At 34.5% G+C, this 18,642-nt stretch overlaps 1 protein-coding gene across 1 annotated transcript in view; it reads left to right on the top strand.

Moving 5' to 3' along the window:
* The window catches only part of LOC120315406 (dynein heavy chain 6, axonemal-like), a 169,826-nt gene that overhangs the window by 66,555 nt on the left and 84,629 nt on the right, over positions 1-18,642 (top strand). Inside the window, exons 41-46 of the mRNA XM_039359700.1 lie at positions 1,783-1,914; positions 2,815-2,986; positions 7,653-7,799; positions 7,901-7,974; positions 10,191-10,345; positions 12,026-12,257. Of these exons, the coding sequence (XP_039215634.1) occupies positions 1,783-1,914; positions 2,815-2,986; positions 7,653-7,799; positions 7,901-7,974; positions 10,191-10,345; positions 12,026-12,257 (912 nt within the window). The remainder of the gene's footprint in view (positions 1-1,782; positions 1,915-2,814; positions 2,987-7,652; positions 7,800-7,900; positions 7,975-10,190; positions 10,346-12,025; positions 12,258-18,642) is intronic.

Here is an 18,642-nt window from a genome sequence, read left to right as displayed (position 1 = left end):
GCCAGATGGGAGTTGAAGTCCACAAGTCATAAAAGAGCCAAAGTTGCCTACCCCTGATTCTAAGCCATATTTTTGTGCCACAGTTTATCAAAAAGAGTCATTGTATTTGGAAGATTTCTCAATTGTTGTGGTTCTTGTTATTAAATTTGTATACAGCCCAATTTCCAATGAATTGGGCTGTATACAAATTTAGGCAATTGTAGCAGTAGGAGAAAGAAGATGCAGTAAATTTAGAGAGAAGCTCTGTTCATAACATGTGGTTATTTTCTTTTCAGTGTATGTTTGGTCCAGGCAGATACCATATCATATCAAGCTGCCAACAATCAGTGACAAAACGGTTGCTTTTCAGAGGTGCATTCTTTAGCAATTTTTGGTGTAAAATGAAAATCAAAAAGGGTATGTTAAACCTCTGTAAGGCCCAGGGCTCCTATTTTGATGTGTAATCCTTCAATTTATGCTCCAAAATGAACTGAAAATGTTCAGTGCTGGCTACCCAGCGACCTGCATTACTCACATGCATCTCCTAGCCCTAAGACAAAATATCAGGTTGGATCAGATATAACTAGCAGGAGGGACCCTCAGGAGAAATGGAGGCAAGAATGATAAATCATTTCCCTTTTTTTCCCGGAAAAGCAACCATGTGCTATAAACTATTCTGTTTCAGAGAGAATGCTGTCCTGGCATATCTGGGCTGCCTAAAAGCTATTCACGTCACCACAGGTGCCCAGTGCTCCCCAATCCTTCACCTCATTGCCATGTGAATGATTAGGCTGGAAGGGAGAATGGGTGAAGGTGACCTCCCTCACGTGCCCTTTTTTTCAGTGTGGTTGGATTTCCAGACCTGTATCAGAGGGCACATGACAAGTACAGCTGAAAGGAGCACGATGAAATAGCGTCTGAGCTTGACCTTTGCATACTGTCTTCTCCCAGTCGATCATGTACTTGGCAAGCCGCCAAATAATATGGGAGCTTACCAGAAACCCCGCTGTACTTTGGAAGAAGTAGACTAAGATGTTGCATTAACCTAGTGCATAAGAGTTTGCAAAATATTTGGAAGTGCTTTTTGCAAGGCCCAAATGAAGTGTCTGTCTTCAAAGTGTTAATGCAAGCTGCATCCTTTGCAAAGATACACAGTTGGTTTAAAGGTTGGGTTTGGTTTTTCTGCATGCTTATTCCAAGATAATGTTTCTGCTGGGATTGTTAGTAAAACTAAGTGCCTATGCATACACACATGGACAGAGAGCCAGAAATAGCCTTTGAAGCAGACGTGAGAGAAGAGCTATTTTAAAGAGATGCTCCATTACTAATAGTACATTTTGTAAAGCACCTGTTTTGAATACTCTGCATGACACTATGTATTTTTTCCCTGATTTATTAATCTGCGGTATAGTCAGTGATTGTGCTGTAAAGGTAAAATCTGTTGATTTTTTCCTGAAATTTAAACACCAGAAGAAACAATCCACTAGAGGACAGCAGCTTTCTGATCAAATTATTCTTGTACGTGGCTAGGTCAATATTTGTCAAGTTCCCTGTGTTATGCCATCTGGATTCCTTTATATTTAAAACTGTAGAAGAACACAGAATTGCCCAAACTTAAGCTAATCCTGTATGCTCATAATGCAGGTATTTTGATACCAAATTAAAAGTCGGAGTAAGAATGGAGTAATTATATCGAGTTATGGTTTACTTATAAATATATTCTTTGAAGCAGGGATCTTTAGAAGTAATAGCACCACAGATTATTAACTTCTCACACAAATCATCTTGCAATCTTCTCCCCAGGACGTAACTATTTGTTCAGCTTGTGCACCTCCTGGTGGTGGACGTAATCCAATTACCCCACGTTTCATAAGACATTTTGCCATGCTGTGCCTTCCAACACCCTCTGAACATAGCCTTAAACAAATTTTTCAGGTGAGTACCCCCATCTATGTACATAAACAAAAATATTTTTGGGGGGTTTCTGTCATAGCATATTGTTTTGTAGTGCTAAGTCCAGATAGACAGCTGGGCTAAAGCTGTTGGTAATTTCATTTAAATTAGAATGTAAAGTAGCAAACATACCTGTATAAATAAACAATCAGATCCAGTTTTTGCTTTTTGCTTTATTGTTTTAATTGCTTTTCTGGTTTTTAGTGTTGTTTTGAGCTGCTGAGATTTCGTTCTTAAGATGGGTACCCATAGAAATTTTTTAAATAAACAAACAAGGCTAGACAAGATTGCCTTATGTTTAAACTGACAGAATTTACCTTTTTTCAGACCCTTTTTTCTGGAGAAAAGATTTTCAGGTAGAAAACATTAGTACATTTAATGCTCATTTATACACATAATGTTCTCTGCATACCTTCCAGAGGCATTCTTTCTTTCTGTGGTTTTACAAATGAAAGAAAATTATAGTATTTAAAAAAGCAACAGTGCAAGCCAAATCTGTGTGTTCCAACTGAGCATGGATGAATTGCTCTGATGCACAGTAGAATTTTTCCATCAGCTGCATTGATCCAGAACCTTGTATGTGTTTGGCAATGAAACATAACATTCGTGCTTTTAGATGCTTCCTTATTGGTTTAATTTGTTTGCAAATTACGAACTAGTCCTCCCATCGTAATGAGTGGGGAATTTTTGTAGATGTAGAAAATGGCAAAATGGTACTCAGAGTAGATGAAGAATTTGAGCACCTTTTACAGAGTCTGGTTTTTTTGGGTTGATACAGAGCTCTAGGTTCACTTTTAGTGGTTTTTAAAATCAAAGCTATTGTAAAAGAAAGAAACAAAAATATTTAGCTTTATGTTTTGTATTATTTTTCCCTTGGTCTAGGCTATTCTGAAAGGCTTCCTAGCTGAATTTGCCCAAGCAGTAAAGCAGTGTGCAAGTAGTATAGTGGAGGCAGCTGTTGAAATATATCAAAGAATGAGCATTGATCTGCTCCCAACACCAGCAAAATCTCATTATGTGTTTAATTTACGTGATTTGTCAAAGTGTGTACAAGGTAAGGTTTCTCTATTCCATATAATAGTTTTTTGTTGTTCAGATTCTGTGCTCACATCTTCAGCAATTATTCTCCATATTTATCACCTTACATAAATTTAGTACTGTATTAATAATAAATATTGGTAATTCAATTTATTACTTGTTTTCATTTGTTAGCCTTAAATAACCTTATTGCTAGTGTACTCTTTCATAAAAGCATCATACTTAATACTTGTAGAACTACTGACACATTCTTCAACAAAGATGCCTATTTTGAAGAGGTTAGAGAAGACTTCAAATCAGAATGGTGCAATCTGTTTAAATTATACTCAAAAGGCAGATGCATCCAGTGCAATTATAGATAAAATAATTTCTGTTATAGCTGTAGTGAAATTTATAATATGCAATGCCAAATATTGTAATAATATTTGCTGGCTTATGTGGTCTGAAATTAACTATGTATTTCTGATGTGCTTTTATCTGAAGAAAAGTGGACAATCCTATCACCTTTATTGTATTTCCTAAAGCACACATAGAATCAGAGAATATAATGATTAGAAAGGACCTTGAAATTCATCTCGTCTGGTGTTTCCAAACTTTGGCAATTTCCAGATGCAAGAACCTCAGATCCCAGAATTCCACAGCCGAGATGACCCTTGCTGAGAATTCTAAGAATTAAAGTTCACATAACTAGAGGTTGTTGAAGTTGAGAACATTAATTGGGTTCAGTTCCAACTGAGTGTAGAAATCCTATTACTATATCTCGAACAGATGTCCATTCAATCTCCATTGAAGTTCCCCCAGCAAAGAAAACCACACCCTGTCCCACTGCAATCTGTTCCACTACAGAACAGCTTGCACCATTAGGAGATGCTCCTTTACATCCAGTCAAAATTTGTTTCATTATAATTTAAATCCATTTCTTTTTGGCCTGTCTTCTGAAACAACAAGAAGCAAATCTATCCTATCTTCTAGATGGCAACCATTCAAATGCAGGTCTGACTGCAGTCTACTCTTCTCCAGACTAAATATACCAAATGTCTCCAAGTGTTCCTCATAAATTGTTCTTTCCAGGACCCTAATTATTTTGGTTGCTTTCTTCTGGACACATTCCAGTTTGTCAATATCCTTCCAGGAATAAACAAGAATGTTGCATTTGTTCCAATTCTATGCCTACTTAGCAACATCTTTATTTTCAAGAATAGCTCTTGAGTTCCAGTTAAGTCCCATAAACATATCTGGGGGTGGGAGAAACCTGGGTGACTGCATTAAAATGTGCCCCTCCCCCACCTTTTTATGTGAGCAACAATAAGGCTATCAACATTCCAAATGCAGATAAGTTTTTCATTTGTGAACAGAATCAACTTTATTTGGTAAACTGGTAAGGTTCTATCCTGCAGTCCTCTCTAGATTTGTTTGTGTGATTAATAATAAACATGAATTAGTAGTATTAATATTTCTCGTATTTTGGATTGGAGACAAGGAGGTACTGCTTTTCTGCTGAAGCGTCAACATTGTGAAATAGCCTCTTAGTGGAGCTCAGACTGGCTTCCCCTATGCAACATTGTGGAATAGCCTCTTAGTGGAGCTCAGGCTGGCTTCCCCTATGCTTGATTCTAAAAATCAAGCCTTTTCAGAGATTCTTCCCATAATTTGAGTTGTGTTGCTACAGTATATTCTATTTTCTTTTCATTTGCGTAATTTCACTGTGTTATTATTTTTCTGTCAGGTTATTTTACATAGTGTTTTTATGTGAGCCTCCAAGAATAATTTTTGATTGCTGCAGCATAGAAATATAATACAAATATTCCTTATATCATAAAAATGTTTGCGTAGTTGTTTTCTGTATTAGACAAGACATTCTGTACAATGTGTCCAATAAGATAGATTGGTGTTTTCCGTAGAGAATAGAATGAAAAGAACTGTAACCTAAATAGGTAGGATGAGTGGTTTACACTATCGCTGCTCAGTCTTTTTCTGTTGTGATCAAACCTAATATTTTATAACATGCATTTACATGATTTTCTTTTAGAAATTAGACTGAGAAGTCAACTTTTTCCTTTGGAACACTCTCCTTTACTTAACAAAATATGAATTACTAAAGAAACAGGAAGATTGTATAATCTTTGAAGATATTTTTTTTTAATTCTTTAGCTTCAGGGCTATTCATATAGAAGAATAATTTTATTACCATAAATACTAGCTGTAGATACCAATTTTAAGCTAGTACAGGAAAACATAGACTATAAAATAGCATAAAATGGGGGAGGTAGTTTTTTAATCATTTTAGAATGTTTATTAAAGTCACTACTCACTTCCCTCTATATAGATGCAGTTCCATTGAGGACTATATAAGAGTGACAGTATTTGTTGATAATATGAGAGACTGATACTAAATTTTTACCCAAAATTGGCTGGTTATTACAAGTTTTCCAGGGATAGTTTTTATTATGTCTGAGTATAGCTTTGTTTTGTCTATGTGTACATAAACCAAAGCACCTTTCCATATCAGCATATTAGTTAATTATACAACCTTTTTCTTTAAAATGAAATTTTATAGCTCTATTGTTCATCCTTGTCTTTCTTGGTAGAATGTTTAGTAAAGAGATAATGGATGAAGATATCTTAATATGTGCAAATGTTGATGAAAAGAAAGAAAAACAAAATAGCTATATATAAAAGAATACTTGTGCTATAAATTTACATTGTAGTAAATACTTCGCTACAAAGAAGTGATAGGTATGTCAAGAGAGGCGTAAAACTAAATGAAGTAGAAATGGGACACCTAAGAGCTTTGTGTGTGGTAAAACAAAAATAGATAAGGTCAAGAATTCAAACTCAGTATCAAGACAATTTTTTGATTGTTAATGTTGAGTTGTTTGCATACAATGGATTTCAGCAGGCCTTTTGTTTCTTGGTTGAACCCCGCTGCTAAGCTGCTGAGTATTGTAGAGAATGTCCCCTGATGTTCAAGGAGCTCGGCCTCTTTTTGAGATAAGGGGGCTTCAGATAGGAAGACAGCTTAATGAAAATGTCAGTGTGGTATAAGGATGCTTGAAGAAAGGCAAATGATATATTGAGAATCACTAGGAAAGAAATCAAAAATAAAACCGCGGATATTGTATACCTTTATACTCACTTGATTACCATACCTCTGTTCTCATCATTGCCTCAAGAACACCATGGAGAAAAGTGCAGTGCAGAAAAGAGTAACCATAATGACCAAAGGCCTGCAGCACCTTAACTGCAAAAAAGGTTACAATATTTGAAGCATTTTAGCTTAGAAAAAAAGCAAGTAAGGGGCATGATATAGGTGCTTAAAATGAGGCATGCTTGAAGGGAAGGGAACTTTTCCCTTAATAGTCTGAATTCATCCAGTGAACTTGAATGAGAGGTTAGGACAGATAAGGGAAATGTTTACTTCTGCGTGTAGAATTCATTAGTATAAAATAGACTGCTAGCCACTCTATTAGAGAGTTTTTAACAAATATTAGATAAACTTATAGGATGAGAACACGAATAATGGTTGGAATATGTTCAACATACTTAAAATGCATTAACCAAAAAAAGAGAAAAAAATACATCCCAGTTGCAAAACTTTCCCAAACAATTTGACCAGCTTACTCAAAAATACTATTTCTTACTTGAACTTCCCTCAAGACATTTTGAAGAATTGCACATATCAGCTATCTGTTTCTAGAAGTTAGAAGTAGATCCAACTTCCACTATTATATAATAATTCTTTTGACCGTATAAAAAATCTTAACGTTCTTAGATTTAAAGATTCAATGACTTAGTTTAGCGCACTAAGTTCTTAATATGCTATTCCCTGTAAAACACTCGCAAAACAGATTGTAAAAGTACAGTAAAAACATAAACTATATTGGAAACATTGCTATATTTGCTACATAGTTCATATCCCTTTGAGGTAATCCAGCCAAGAAAACAAAAAACTTGAGTATTGACACTATCTTTATTGTAAGATTACAGTAACAGAATCTTGAAAATCTGAAAGCACTTCTCCTCTTCCTCACCTTTAATTTCCAGATAACTAGAGAGGGTTCCTTCCTTCACTCTCATTCCTTCTGTGGGCTGAGATATCCCTTATCTGAATATTGCCTAGGCTGCAGTTCTTCCTTCTTCTGTCTCCCAAGGCTATTCTCACAGACAGGAGCGCACTGCAATCAACACATGAAAGAACTGACACTAATCTGATTGTCATACTGGGGGATGAAAAAGAAGGCCACAGGTGTTGAATATAACTAGGACAGGCTTGCTACTCCTAATCATGATAAGCTATGTCTTGTCATGATCTGAAGCAATATGCCTCTTAATTCCAGATACTGCAGAACGTGACCAATGATTGTTATTATGTTCATATTTTAATTGTGTAATAATTAAATAATTATTACATAATAATAAACATAAATAATTCTCTTCAGTAATTGGCTGGCCACTCTAAGAAAAGATTTCTGCCCTAGTTGGGCCTTTTGTCTGATCTAGTATAACTCTTTTTGTGTTCTTTTGAATACCTTAGGAACAGTAGCATGCCGCACGAAAATATTTACTTGCAAATTGCACTTAAAATAGTTTGATGTTGCAGTTATCAGTTGGTGAATATGTATGCATTTTTGAAAGTATTGATGATTGCTTGTTATGTAAATAGCATTTCTTTTTCTATACAGGCATACTGCAGTGTGATCCTGTGTCAGTTCGAGACCAGAATCAGATATTTAGGCTATTCTGTCATGAGTGCCAAAGAATTTTTCATGACCGACTCATCTGTAATGAAGATAAACAATATTTTTATTCTATGTTAAGTGACATGGCCAGTAAGAATCCTTATTTAATGTATTTGTGTATGTCTGATTACTTTTTTATTCATAAACATTCTGTGCTTTCAAATGAGCAAACCAATTATTTTAATTTGTAGGTAAATATTTTGGAATTTCAACTGACCCAGATTCATTTGCATCTAAACCTATCTTATTTGGAGATTACATTAAGGTGAGTGTACTGCTAACATATAGAATCATAGATTTATGATTAGCTTTATTTTTTTAAATAAAAATGTCCTCCTATATCAGCCTTTCTATAGCCAAAGTTGATTTACTCTTACGAAAGATTTATGAATTTCAGCATCCAGTATTACAATAACAATCTTAATAATCAAACTGTTGCTGCTGGAATTCAATAAAACCATGAAAGTGTTTTTAGATCACTTATTGTGGCTTGAACAATAATACAGTTATTTTACAATCAATTTATTTCCCTGATCTGGAAAAAACATTCAAATTCCCAAGTATAATTCAAATGATAGTGGAATATAAGTGCAGTAAATATTGAAAAAAATCATACGTACTTAGATGTTGTTTCAAATATAAAACGTAATAGACCCCAAAGAGTGAAAAGGCAAGAGCGAAGTTTAAAACCACTGTTTCTCCCAACATCTCTGTTAGTTTGTGCATATCTCTTATTTTAGTTACATGAAAAATCTACATAATTATTAAGTGTCAGACGGAACAATGCCTAGCCTTAATAATGTTCACCAAAATCCTTTTCCCCACAAATGATGGTGTCTCTTTTATTGAGATGGAGTGTTCTCCAATTTGAAGTGTCTGTTAGGTTATCTGGAAGTGTCATATTTAGGAATAAATTCTGAGCTGCTTTCAGAACTGACAGATCAAATCAGTGCAGAAAGTAAACAGCTGAATCAGCAGATGGCCATGGCACAAGCATATGGAGTGAACATGTTGATGGTTTTCCTGCTCCTTTGCTTTGGAATAGTTCCTAGAGCAGGGATAGTCAACCTTTGCTCTTTTATGACTCGTGGACTTCAACTCCCAGAAGCTGGCTCAGGAATTCTGGGAGTTGAAGTCCACGAGTCATAAAAGAGCCAAGGTTGATTACTCCTGTCCTAGAGTATTCTCTGAGGCACCAAGACTCATTTCACTAAATCTATTAATTAAATATTTACCTATATAACTGTTATGTGATTCATTACATTGAATTTACCTTCCATTTTATGAAGGAAATGTTTTCAATATGCACTGATATTAATTATAATAAGGATACAAAATTGCCTTGTGATAATCCTCATTTTGTCTTTTTTTTTTTAACCTCCTGGATCTCCTGGATTTCAAATCACAACATAGATCTGGTGTCAGCAAAAAACATGCACTAGTTTTTTTGTTTTTTTTTTAGTTTCCCAAAAAGCTAAATTCTAGACTTCAAATAATTTGTTAGATGGACAGCTAAGGAAAGGAGACTTCCCTGCTCCAGGCAACTTCCAGAAACTTATTTATATACAGTATGTCCAATAGAGAATCTCACTACAAATTTGTAAGATTCATTTATAACAATTGACAGCATCCGTAGGTCATGGACTTAGACTATGATTTCTGCTTGGATGACAAGGCATATTTTCATGATAAGAATGTCAGTTTTTCCACCAAGAAATAAAATATGTATCCTTTCTTGGAAGTTATCTTCATAAATGAATAAAAATATGAAGTAATATTTGTAAAAAGAAAGCCTACTAGAGAGTGACAGATATGTGTACTGCAAATATACCTTTTCCACTTCTGAGCTTTCCAAGCTGAAAATGAAAAACAAGAAAACAAACAGAGGTTAAAGTTCACCCTTTTGGAAATGATTTAGATAGATGATTTAGATTTAGATAGTTGAAAATTTAAAACATCGAAAAATGTTTTATTCCCATCTGTTCATTGCTGGGCAATAGATTTGAAATCACCTTGATGACTCCTCTTTTCTTCCATATCAATCAGCCAGGAAGTATCTTATGGCATATTCCAAGTTGCTTTGAAGGATGTTGCAGTTGAAAACTAGGATATGCATTCATTAATAAATAAAATGCTATGGAGTTTAAGAACAGAAAGAAAGAGATGGTTCATTGAACTAACTATTAACTTGCTATAGTGTTTCCCAGGAATTCCTGACAGGGAGTCAAAAATGAGGGAAGAGGGTTCCAGTGCACCTACATTCACATGGAAACATCTTATCCCTAACATCTTAAATTAATTAATAGATCCAGGAAGTGTGACAAGCTACTTTTCTCTCTGCATGCTTAATTTTGTATAATCTCTGTCAACATTGTTTCACTCCTGTCATCACTATATTTCTTTGATTAGTGTGTGTTCTCAGTTGTCCTTAAATTATCATTTCATTATATTCATCTGATTTTTCTCAATGATACCATGTAGGTTGGAATAGATAAAGCTGACCGAATTTATGAAGAGTTACCTGAAATGGAAAAGATTATTGGAATTTTACAAGACTATCTAGATGATTATAATATAACAAGCTCTAAAGAGGTCAAGCTGGTATTTTTCCAAGATGCAGTAGAGCATGTTTCAAGGTAAATTATCATTAATTCAGTATTAATATTATATATACAATATTGAATATCAAGTATATATGAAATATGTGACATACCTTTGTCACATACAGGTAGTTTTAAGGTTACAGCTGCAATTGTGATCAGGATTGTCATTTCCAATTAATTAAACCAGTGAAAACTTAATAATTCAAATCCTTAGCAAGGAACAAAGCATTATTAAGATAGCATCTGAGAATATAGGCAGTTCCAAGCTATGTATATTTTTGTAAAATTAGAGCGCTCAGGTCTGATAAATTCAACATTTCCAAACATCAAGGGAATCCTTTTTTATCCCCCTACCCCCCACATACAGAGTCAAGACTGTGGACATATCTAATATTCTTGCTCTCTCTTTTCCCCACAACAACAACCTCTCTACTTCTCTCTCTAAGACAGGGGTGTCAAACTGCCAGCCCATGGGCCGGATGCATCATGAGGAAACCACGCCCACCCCATTGCTGGCAATGGGAAAAAAGTTCCAATACATTGCGCGACGTCATGTGACATCCTGAGTTTGACATATTTGCTCTAAGAGAATGACCAGTGCTAATTGCCCAGCTGGCTTTTATGCCTAAGGGAAGCCTAGAACTCAGAATTTCCTGAGTTCTAGGCCAGCTCCTTTGTCAAAGTAAACTGAAACTAGAACCATATACATAGACAATACCTATCAGAGATATAGTGGTCCTCCTGCCTTTATTTCTTGACTTTTAACTTATTCTACCTTGGTTTTTGCTTGGCTCCTACTTTACTGATATTGTTATGGGTTTTAATCTTTTATCTGTGAACTGTTCAGAGTGACTGAGTGAGATGGGCAGTATATAAATTTATTAAATATAATTTATCTATATATCTATATCATTCATAGATATATAGATATAGCTAGCTATAAACAAACTAGCCACTAGGTCAGTTTCCAGGCAAGCAAAGACAACCTCACTCCAATATGTGAACCTGGATTTTATATGTCCCTCTCCATATTTTAGGTAATGTAACATTTGAATAAAATTATCACCACATCCTCTTGAAATCTAAAAATATTCTAGAGAGATTGCAGAAAGACTCATGGTATTTGCTACACTGAAGTGTAGGGAAAGGATGGCAAAAGATGCATGTGTCTGAGATGTAGAAAGCACTATTTAAAAGTAAATGCGGTATAAGTAGTTAAAACATAAAACAAAAGTAAGTCTGTATGAAATAGAGCTGGGAAAGACATGATATGCATATAGGGCAAAGAACAAAGAAGTAAAATGCCAGTGAGCGATCTAGGCCCTTGAAGCCATCAATAGGCCTTGCATCAAGATAAAGCAAACAACAAATTCATAAACCAGAACAAGTTTGGTGGTGATTGTGTTATATTTCATAAACTTAGTTCTGCCTGGTCAGGAGGAGTGACCAAATCTATCACAGGAAACTGTATGGTGATTTTTGCCATCAAATTTTAGTTATGTAGGTAAGGGTGATTCCTGAGTCACAATAAGAGGATGCATGAACCAAGCTGTGTATTGTACAGTTATGCAGTCATGTCCTGGGAGAGTATTAAAAAAAATCTTCTGCTTCAGTTCTGGTACATGCAATATGTCACAGATGAGTATGCTAGAATGGTATTTTTACTTTTCTAAGTTTTATCAAAGTCAAATGTCATTTCAATTTTCTGCCTAGAATTGCTCGGATGATTCGTCAGGAAAGAGGAAATTCCCTCCTTGTCGGTGTTGGAGGCACAGGGAAGCAGTCTCTGACTAGGCTTGCCTCTCATATTTGTGGCTATAAATGCTTTCAAATAGAACTAAGTCGTGGCTATAATTATGAGTCTTTTCATGAAGACCTTAGGAAGCTATACAAAATGGCAGGGGTGGAAGACAAAGACATGGTTTTTCTTTTCACAGACACCCAGGTATGAAACAATATTGAAATTCTTTTGCAGATAAAGCTCCATTAATATAATGAAATGCAATGTGATTTAGCCAGTGGTGGGATTCAGCCAGTTCACACCATTTCGGCAGAAACGGTAGCTAATTTTTTGTTGCCCAGGCCCAGAATGGACTTCCAGAAGTGGCATCCACACAAAGAACCGGTTGTTCACATTTTTGAATCCCATCACTGGATTTAGGTATTTTTGTTTATGCAGCCAAAACACTTCAGAAAGGGAATTTTAAGTGCCATTAAATGTTAAAGTTCAGACATTAAAAGTAGATGCACTCTGCTAGCAAAGGATAAAGATAAAAAATTTATTTCTTCATGTTTCTGCAAGGTGTGGCTGTTGTCTCTTTGTTTCTTTGCTTTTGGTTGTACAGATAGCCCTTGACTTACAGCAGTTCACTTAGTGACCATTCAAAGTTACAACAGCCCTGAAAAAAGTGACTTATGATCGTTTTTCACACTTATGACCATTGTAGTATCTCCATGGTCATGTGATTTACATTCAGATGCTTGACAGCTGACTCACATTTCTGACGGTTGCAATGTCCCAAAGTCACGTGATCACCTTTTGCAACATTATGACAAGCAAAGTCAATGGGGAAACCAGATTCACTTTAATAACCATTTTACTAATTTAAGAACTGCAGTGATTCACTTAACAAATGGGGCAAGAAAAGTCATAAAATGGGACAAAACTCACTTAGCAAATGTCTCACTTAGCAACATAAATTTGGGGCTCAATTGGGTCATACGTTGAGGACTACCTGCCTCGTGATTTTATCCCAGATATAAACTGTGGCAGGCAATGAAGTTTGCTAGTTTGTGGTGAAGGATGATTCAAGGCATAACAGAGAAATCTCACTCTTCGTTCTTGAAATTGAAATGGAAAGTGATAGAGGGACACAGCTAGTAATATACAATTGCAGGTTAGGAAGATGTACTCATTTATAGCACAAATAAGAATACTTAGCTACTTGAGAACTTGGAATTTTCTGCATGTGAGCCACTGCTGGATTATGACGCTTCCCATAAAACTAAAAATTGATCATAAATTAAAGAAAGAGAAAATATAACATTATAAGAATCCATTTATGTGCCTAAACTAGTATAGAAATGCAGGAATAAAAATCAGGGCAAAAGCACATACATAAAAAAGGAAACACACTTGAAAACAAAACTGATGAAATGTTGATATCAGGACATTGTTTTCATCAATGAAAGTGACAACAATTTCCATGGCAGCATTAATAAATGGTTGAAGTGTGGAATAACATGGAGTAATTGTGGATAAAGCAGTGATGTAAACAGTGTTTGATGCTTAGAACAGTAATTTGAGCATTTACAAAATAAACTAGATCTATTGAAAGGACATGTTTAAAACAGATATTTGTTCCAGTATTAATTGATGAATAGAGGATAGAACTGAACAGCTGTTACCATGTTACTTGAATAAGATTCTGTGGATTTACATAATTCTCACACCTTAAAAATGAAATCAATGAGGAAAAATTATAGAGGAAGTTTGGATGGTAATGCTGGGAACAAGTGAAAGATGAAAAGGGGAAGGCAGAGAGAGAGACACCAGCCTTGCCTTATTTCTAGCTTGAAATCATTTAAGGACTACCTTGGCTTGGGTTTCAGAATAACAAAAATATTTGAGAGCTGTTTTGGAGGAATTATGGACTATCTCAAACAGTTTAGCACAGCATTTCTCAATCTTGGCAGCTTGAAGATCTGTGGACTTCAATTCCCAGAATGTCTGGAATGTGAAGTTATGTTTGGCTTTAAAAGAAAATATATTGATTTCCTTTTAAGGAGCTGATTAGCATCCCTCTAGTCCATGAGTAAGAACCAACCCCCCCCCCAATTCATTGCTTTCATGTTCAGTTTATCCAGCATCCTTTAAAAAAAAAAAAAAAACCAGTTCCTGCAATGTTGTAACCTCACCAGGGACTGGGAACTCAGGAGATAATCCAAGGCCAAAGTTCCTGCTGCCTGCCCCCAAGATTTGGTATCACAATGTTACCTCTTATACCACAGCTGAGCCAGGATGTAACTATCCAAAAAAAAAAATTATTTTTGAAAACTTATTTCAGCTCATTGAGTTTTCATAATGGCAGTTCTCTGCAGCTGCTATTAGTTTTCCCTCATGGCTCCCTGCTATTCCTTGGAATAGCCTCCCCTCTCATAATCAACTCCACCACATATTTTCAAATAATGGTGTGCCTTGAATAATTTTAGACAGTTTACACATTTGCTGCCTGGAAGCAGCAGGAGGGTTAATTTTCACTCAGCTTGAGAAACAATACAATAAAAGGCTGATAAAGATGTAATGTTAATCAAAGGTAGGGAACTGATTGCAAAATGCTCACTCAAGTCTCTATGTCTCTATGGCTGCCATCCCTCTCACCCCTTCCTCCCCACCCAACAGTACAAACACACACTGCTTTTCTGCATTTATAATTATATCAGACTGATGTTATAACACATTTTCTGCTTTTTCCACACAATAGCCTCTCTGCTATTTTGATGTGGGGGTTTTTAAACTTATAAAAATGTTTGAAATTTAAAAGGTAGGTAGTTAGGTAGGTAGATAGATAGATAGATAGATAGATAGATAGATAGATAGATAGATAGATAGATAGATAGATAGATAAGTCCCACTCCTGGTTAAATAAAGATGGAATGTATATAAATGTATATAAAAGTTATATAATGTATATAAAATAATAATAAGTATTATTAACCAAATTATATCATAAGGGCATTAAGGAAGCTCTCTTCATTCTTAAAAACTATTCCATTTTTTCTCCAATTGTTTCACTACCAGAATACAAATAATGTATTGTAGAATAGAAATAAAAATTAAGTTACAGTGGAATAGAGTGAAGAAGAATGTAGTAAAAGCATTTGACTACAATAGAAACTGGAACCTGTTAACATTGAGATTATTAAAGTAGATAAACCTTTCAAAACTCTTTTCAGTTTACAAAATTGGATACCGGATCAGTTTTGATATTAGCTGAATTGCATTCAGAAATGCTTGGGCTGCTGTTCCAGCAGATCCACTTAACAGTTTACACTAACACATTTTTATGGGAAAATTGGAACTGCCATGAAATAGCCCAGTTAATGTGAGAAGATTGGTATTATTTATCAAACATTTCTTTCTTTAAAAATCATTGATTAACACTATTAACGATATTTTAAGATTGATGTATATCTACTTCATTTAATAGGAAGGAAATCTCTCTACTGGTATATAAAATTTAATTAAGCTCAGCGGGCTTTTCCTGAAAGTTTTTATCAAAATGTGGAGGATTAGGATTCTGAACTTGACACAGTGTGTTGTATCTTTCTAAACTTTGAAGCATAAAAGTCCTTTTAAAAATCTAGTTTACATCAGGATCAGATAAATATCAATAGGAGGCACTGTACTAAATTTACACTATATAAACTGTTAATAGTGTTGGTAGGATGATCAGCAAATTAATACATATTATCATTTTGGGTGATAATACCCAATTAGTTTTTTATTAAAGGTTTTTGAAGAAAATCGCCCTACAATCTTCCATAATGAATCCTGCTTTTAATTATCCATGTTTCCTAAAGCATAGAAATTGATGCAACATAAGTAATAGATTCAATTTCTGTTGTTAGCTGCCAAATTTATTATTGCAATATGTTAGAAAATTAAAACACATCTTTAATTAGAGCAACGGTATTTAAAAATATCTCTCTGGCTGAAAATTAACACAACAATAAGGAGCTTTGAAAACCCCCACAATAAATTATGATTCTGTAACTCTTACTGCTATTTATCAGCTACATTAGCAGTGTTTTTTCTAATAATGTACTAATTAGATATATTATAATTAGATTTTCTAATAATGTAATAATGTTGCTCTGGTTATGATTATTGAATTTGGGATATTTAAAATCTATTTCTTTTTTGAATATCACATGCATCAAATCAAATCTTTATTATAGTGATAGACCAGCATGAATATCATCACCAATTGTTTTAGTTTATTATTTTTATTTTTGTTTAGTTTTTGCCTTTTTCTTTTACAGAGTAAAAGAAAAAATGGAACTCCCATGAAATACTTTCAATTGTATGAAATAAATATTTGTTTGTTTATTAAATTTATATGATGCTTATCTCTCCAAAAAGACATTTCTGGGTTACTTACAGATCATAAACAATTTATCATTGTTTACCAGAAATGTTTCAATTTCTTTCTCTCTTAACACCAAACAATAGTAACTTAACAATTCATAAGCATCCTGCTATTCATGAAATTACTCTCATTGGTCAGGTATTTGTTTAATTTAGTATTTCTTCCATTTTCTCAAAAGATTAATTTCTGGCTTAGATAGATTTATTTCATAGAGTTTGAAATCTGTCAGTCTTGAACTAAATCAGTATCCTTTCTTAACTGGAGCAAAAGAGAGGATCATCATCCTTTCTTAACTGGAGCAAAAGAGAGGACATCCTGTATGTTATATGCAGTCAGATTGCCAAAGATGCACCATCTGAGCATGTTAACTATCATGACGTATCATGAAATGGAAACAGGGAACAAATTGAATAATGAAGCCAATCCTATAGCAATTGGTCAAACATTATAGAATGATAGAATTATAAATCGTTAAGGACTTCTGGTCTTGCACAGTAGCGCATCAGCCAAGGAATTTTGGGGCTCCATGCCCTTTGGCTGAATTTCTTCCTGTTGGGGACCCTAAATGGACCAGAAGCCACTCCAGAGAGGCAGCAAAGAAGGAAAGAAATCCCGCGGACCATGGAGAGATGGCGGTTCACCCAATTGGTCCAGGAGAAGCCTTCCAGAAACCAACAGGAGAAAGGCTAGCTTAACTTCAGAGTCTAGCCCAAGCTACAAGCAATTGAAGTCAAAAAACACTATTTTAAGCTGATTGTAAACAGTGCGTTTGAATCTGGGTAAGATCATCGATTTTCTCTATCCTACTTATTAACTTTCCTGGAAAAAAAATTCCAAGAAGCAAAAAACCTCCGAACATGAAGGAGGGGAATTTTTGTCCCATCCTTTTACTAATGGAAGCGGCGAATTAAACCTTTTATGGAGGACCAAAACATACAGAAATGAAATGAATATAAAACCTAAATTTGGATAAGTTTAGAATTCTTGAATGGTTAAGATTCTCATTTTAAAGGCAAATTTCTATTTTGATAATTTGTAAAATAAACTGGTGCTGACATCTAGTGGTGGATAAAGACTGTGACAGCTATGGCTTTTATACAGGTCTTGGCAAAATCTGGAAAAAATTAATCTGTGCTTGTGACCTTCAAAGCTATAACAATAGAGAACAGCTATGACAAAAAAAGAAAACAATTTGTGTTGCAGACAAAGAGAGGATTATAAACTTCAGGAAACCTTTTTGAACTTTTTTGGATTATAAATATCTACTAAACTGTGACTCTAAAGCTATTTGCAGAGAAAAGAAAACCTCGATTCTTGACCTCTATGGAAAATCAGAGACTTGCAGAAAGAACTTATCAAGAAAAAATAAATAGCTTTCAAGAAGAGACATATAAGATGCTGCAACTAATTAAAACAACAATGACTTCAAACCACAAAGAAATCCAAAATAACTTTAAAAACATAAACCAATTCATCTCCAATTTATCTTTACAACAAAAAAAATCCCAGGAAATAACAATAGAGAAGGAGCAGATAAAACAGATAAATGAACACAAATTCAAGGATAGAGACTCAAAGATGGAACTTAACACAACAAAGAAGTATGATTTAACCCAAGTGGAAAAAAATTTACAAAAAATATTGGTTTTGGAAAAGGCAACTTACACTTTAAGACCACAAGACAAATTTGAGGATAAGAAAAAAGACTGATCAAAATGGATTGCAGAGACATCAGGAACACCACTAGAACTGGAGAGACAAAAAATGATAAGAGATACAGAGAGAAAAAGAAAGAAAAAGATTTTCAACAAACATGAAAGAGCAAATGCTTCTTACAAAGATATTGTACTTGACTTATTTTTTATATCTACAGTGACACCTACAAGAATATGGAAATGCTCTTTGATTCAGCAGAATATATTGATTAAAGATATTGGGCAAAAGAAGAAGGCTAAAGTGAAAATTAAGAAAATAGATGTTGGGACTTATCAGAGAGAATATTTAAAAAAGAAACACCTGTTTGAATATGGCTAAGTAATAGAAAGATTTTGGATATGAATTTTACTTTAAGAGGGAGGAGTCCCTCAAATAACATAGTACTCTCTTTTTCTTCTCTTTTCTTCTCTTTCTTGATATGAGTAATATAAAAGAGTTAGAATGGCTTATATATAAGGACAT

This window comes from Crotalus tigris, unplaced genomic scaffold (assembly GCF_016545835.1).
Source record: "Crotalus tigris isolate CLP2741 ecotype Arizona unplaced genomic scaffold, ASM1654583v1 scf7180000019100.1392032, whole genome shotgun sequence".
Lineage (NCBI taxonomy): Eukaryota > Metazoa > Chordata > Lepidosauria > Squamata > Viperidae > Crotalus > Crotalus tigris.
This window is presented reverse-complemented; position numbering and strand designations above follow the sequence as displayed.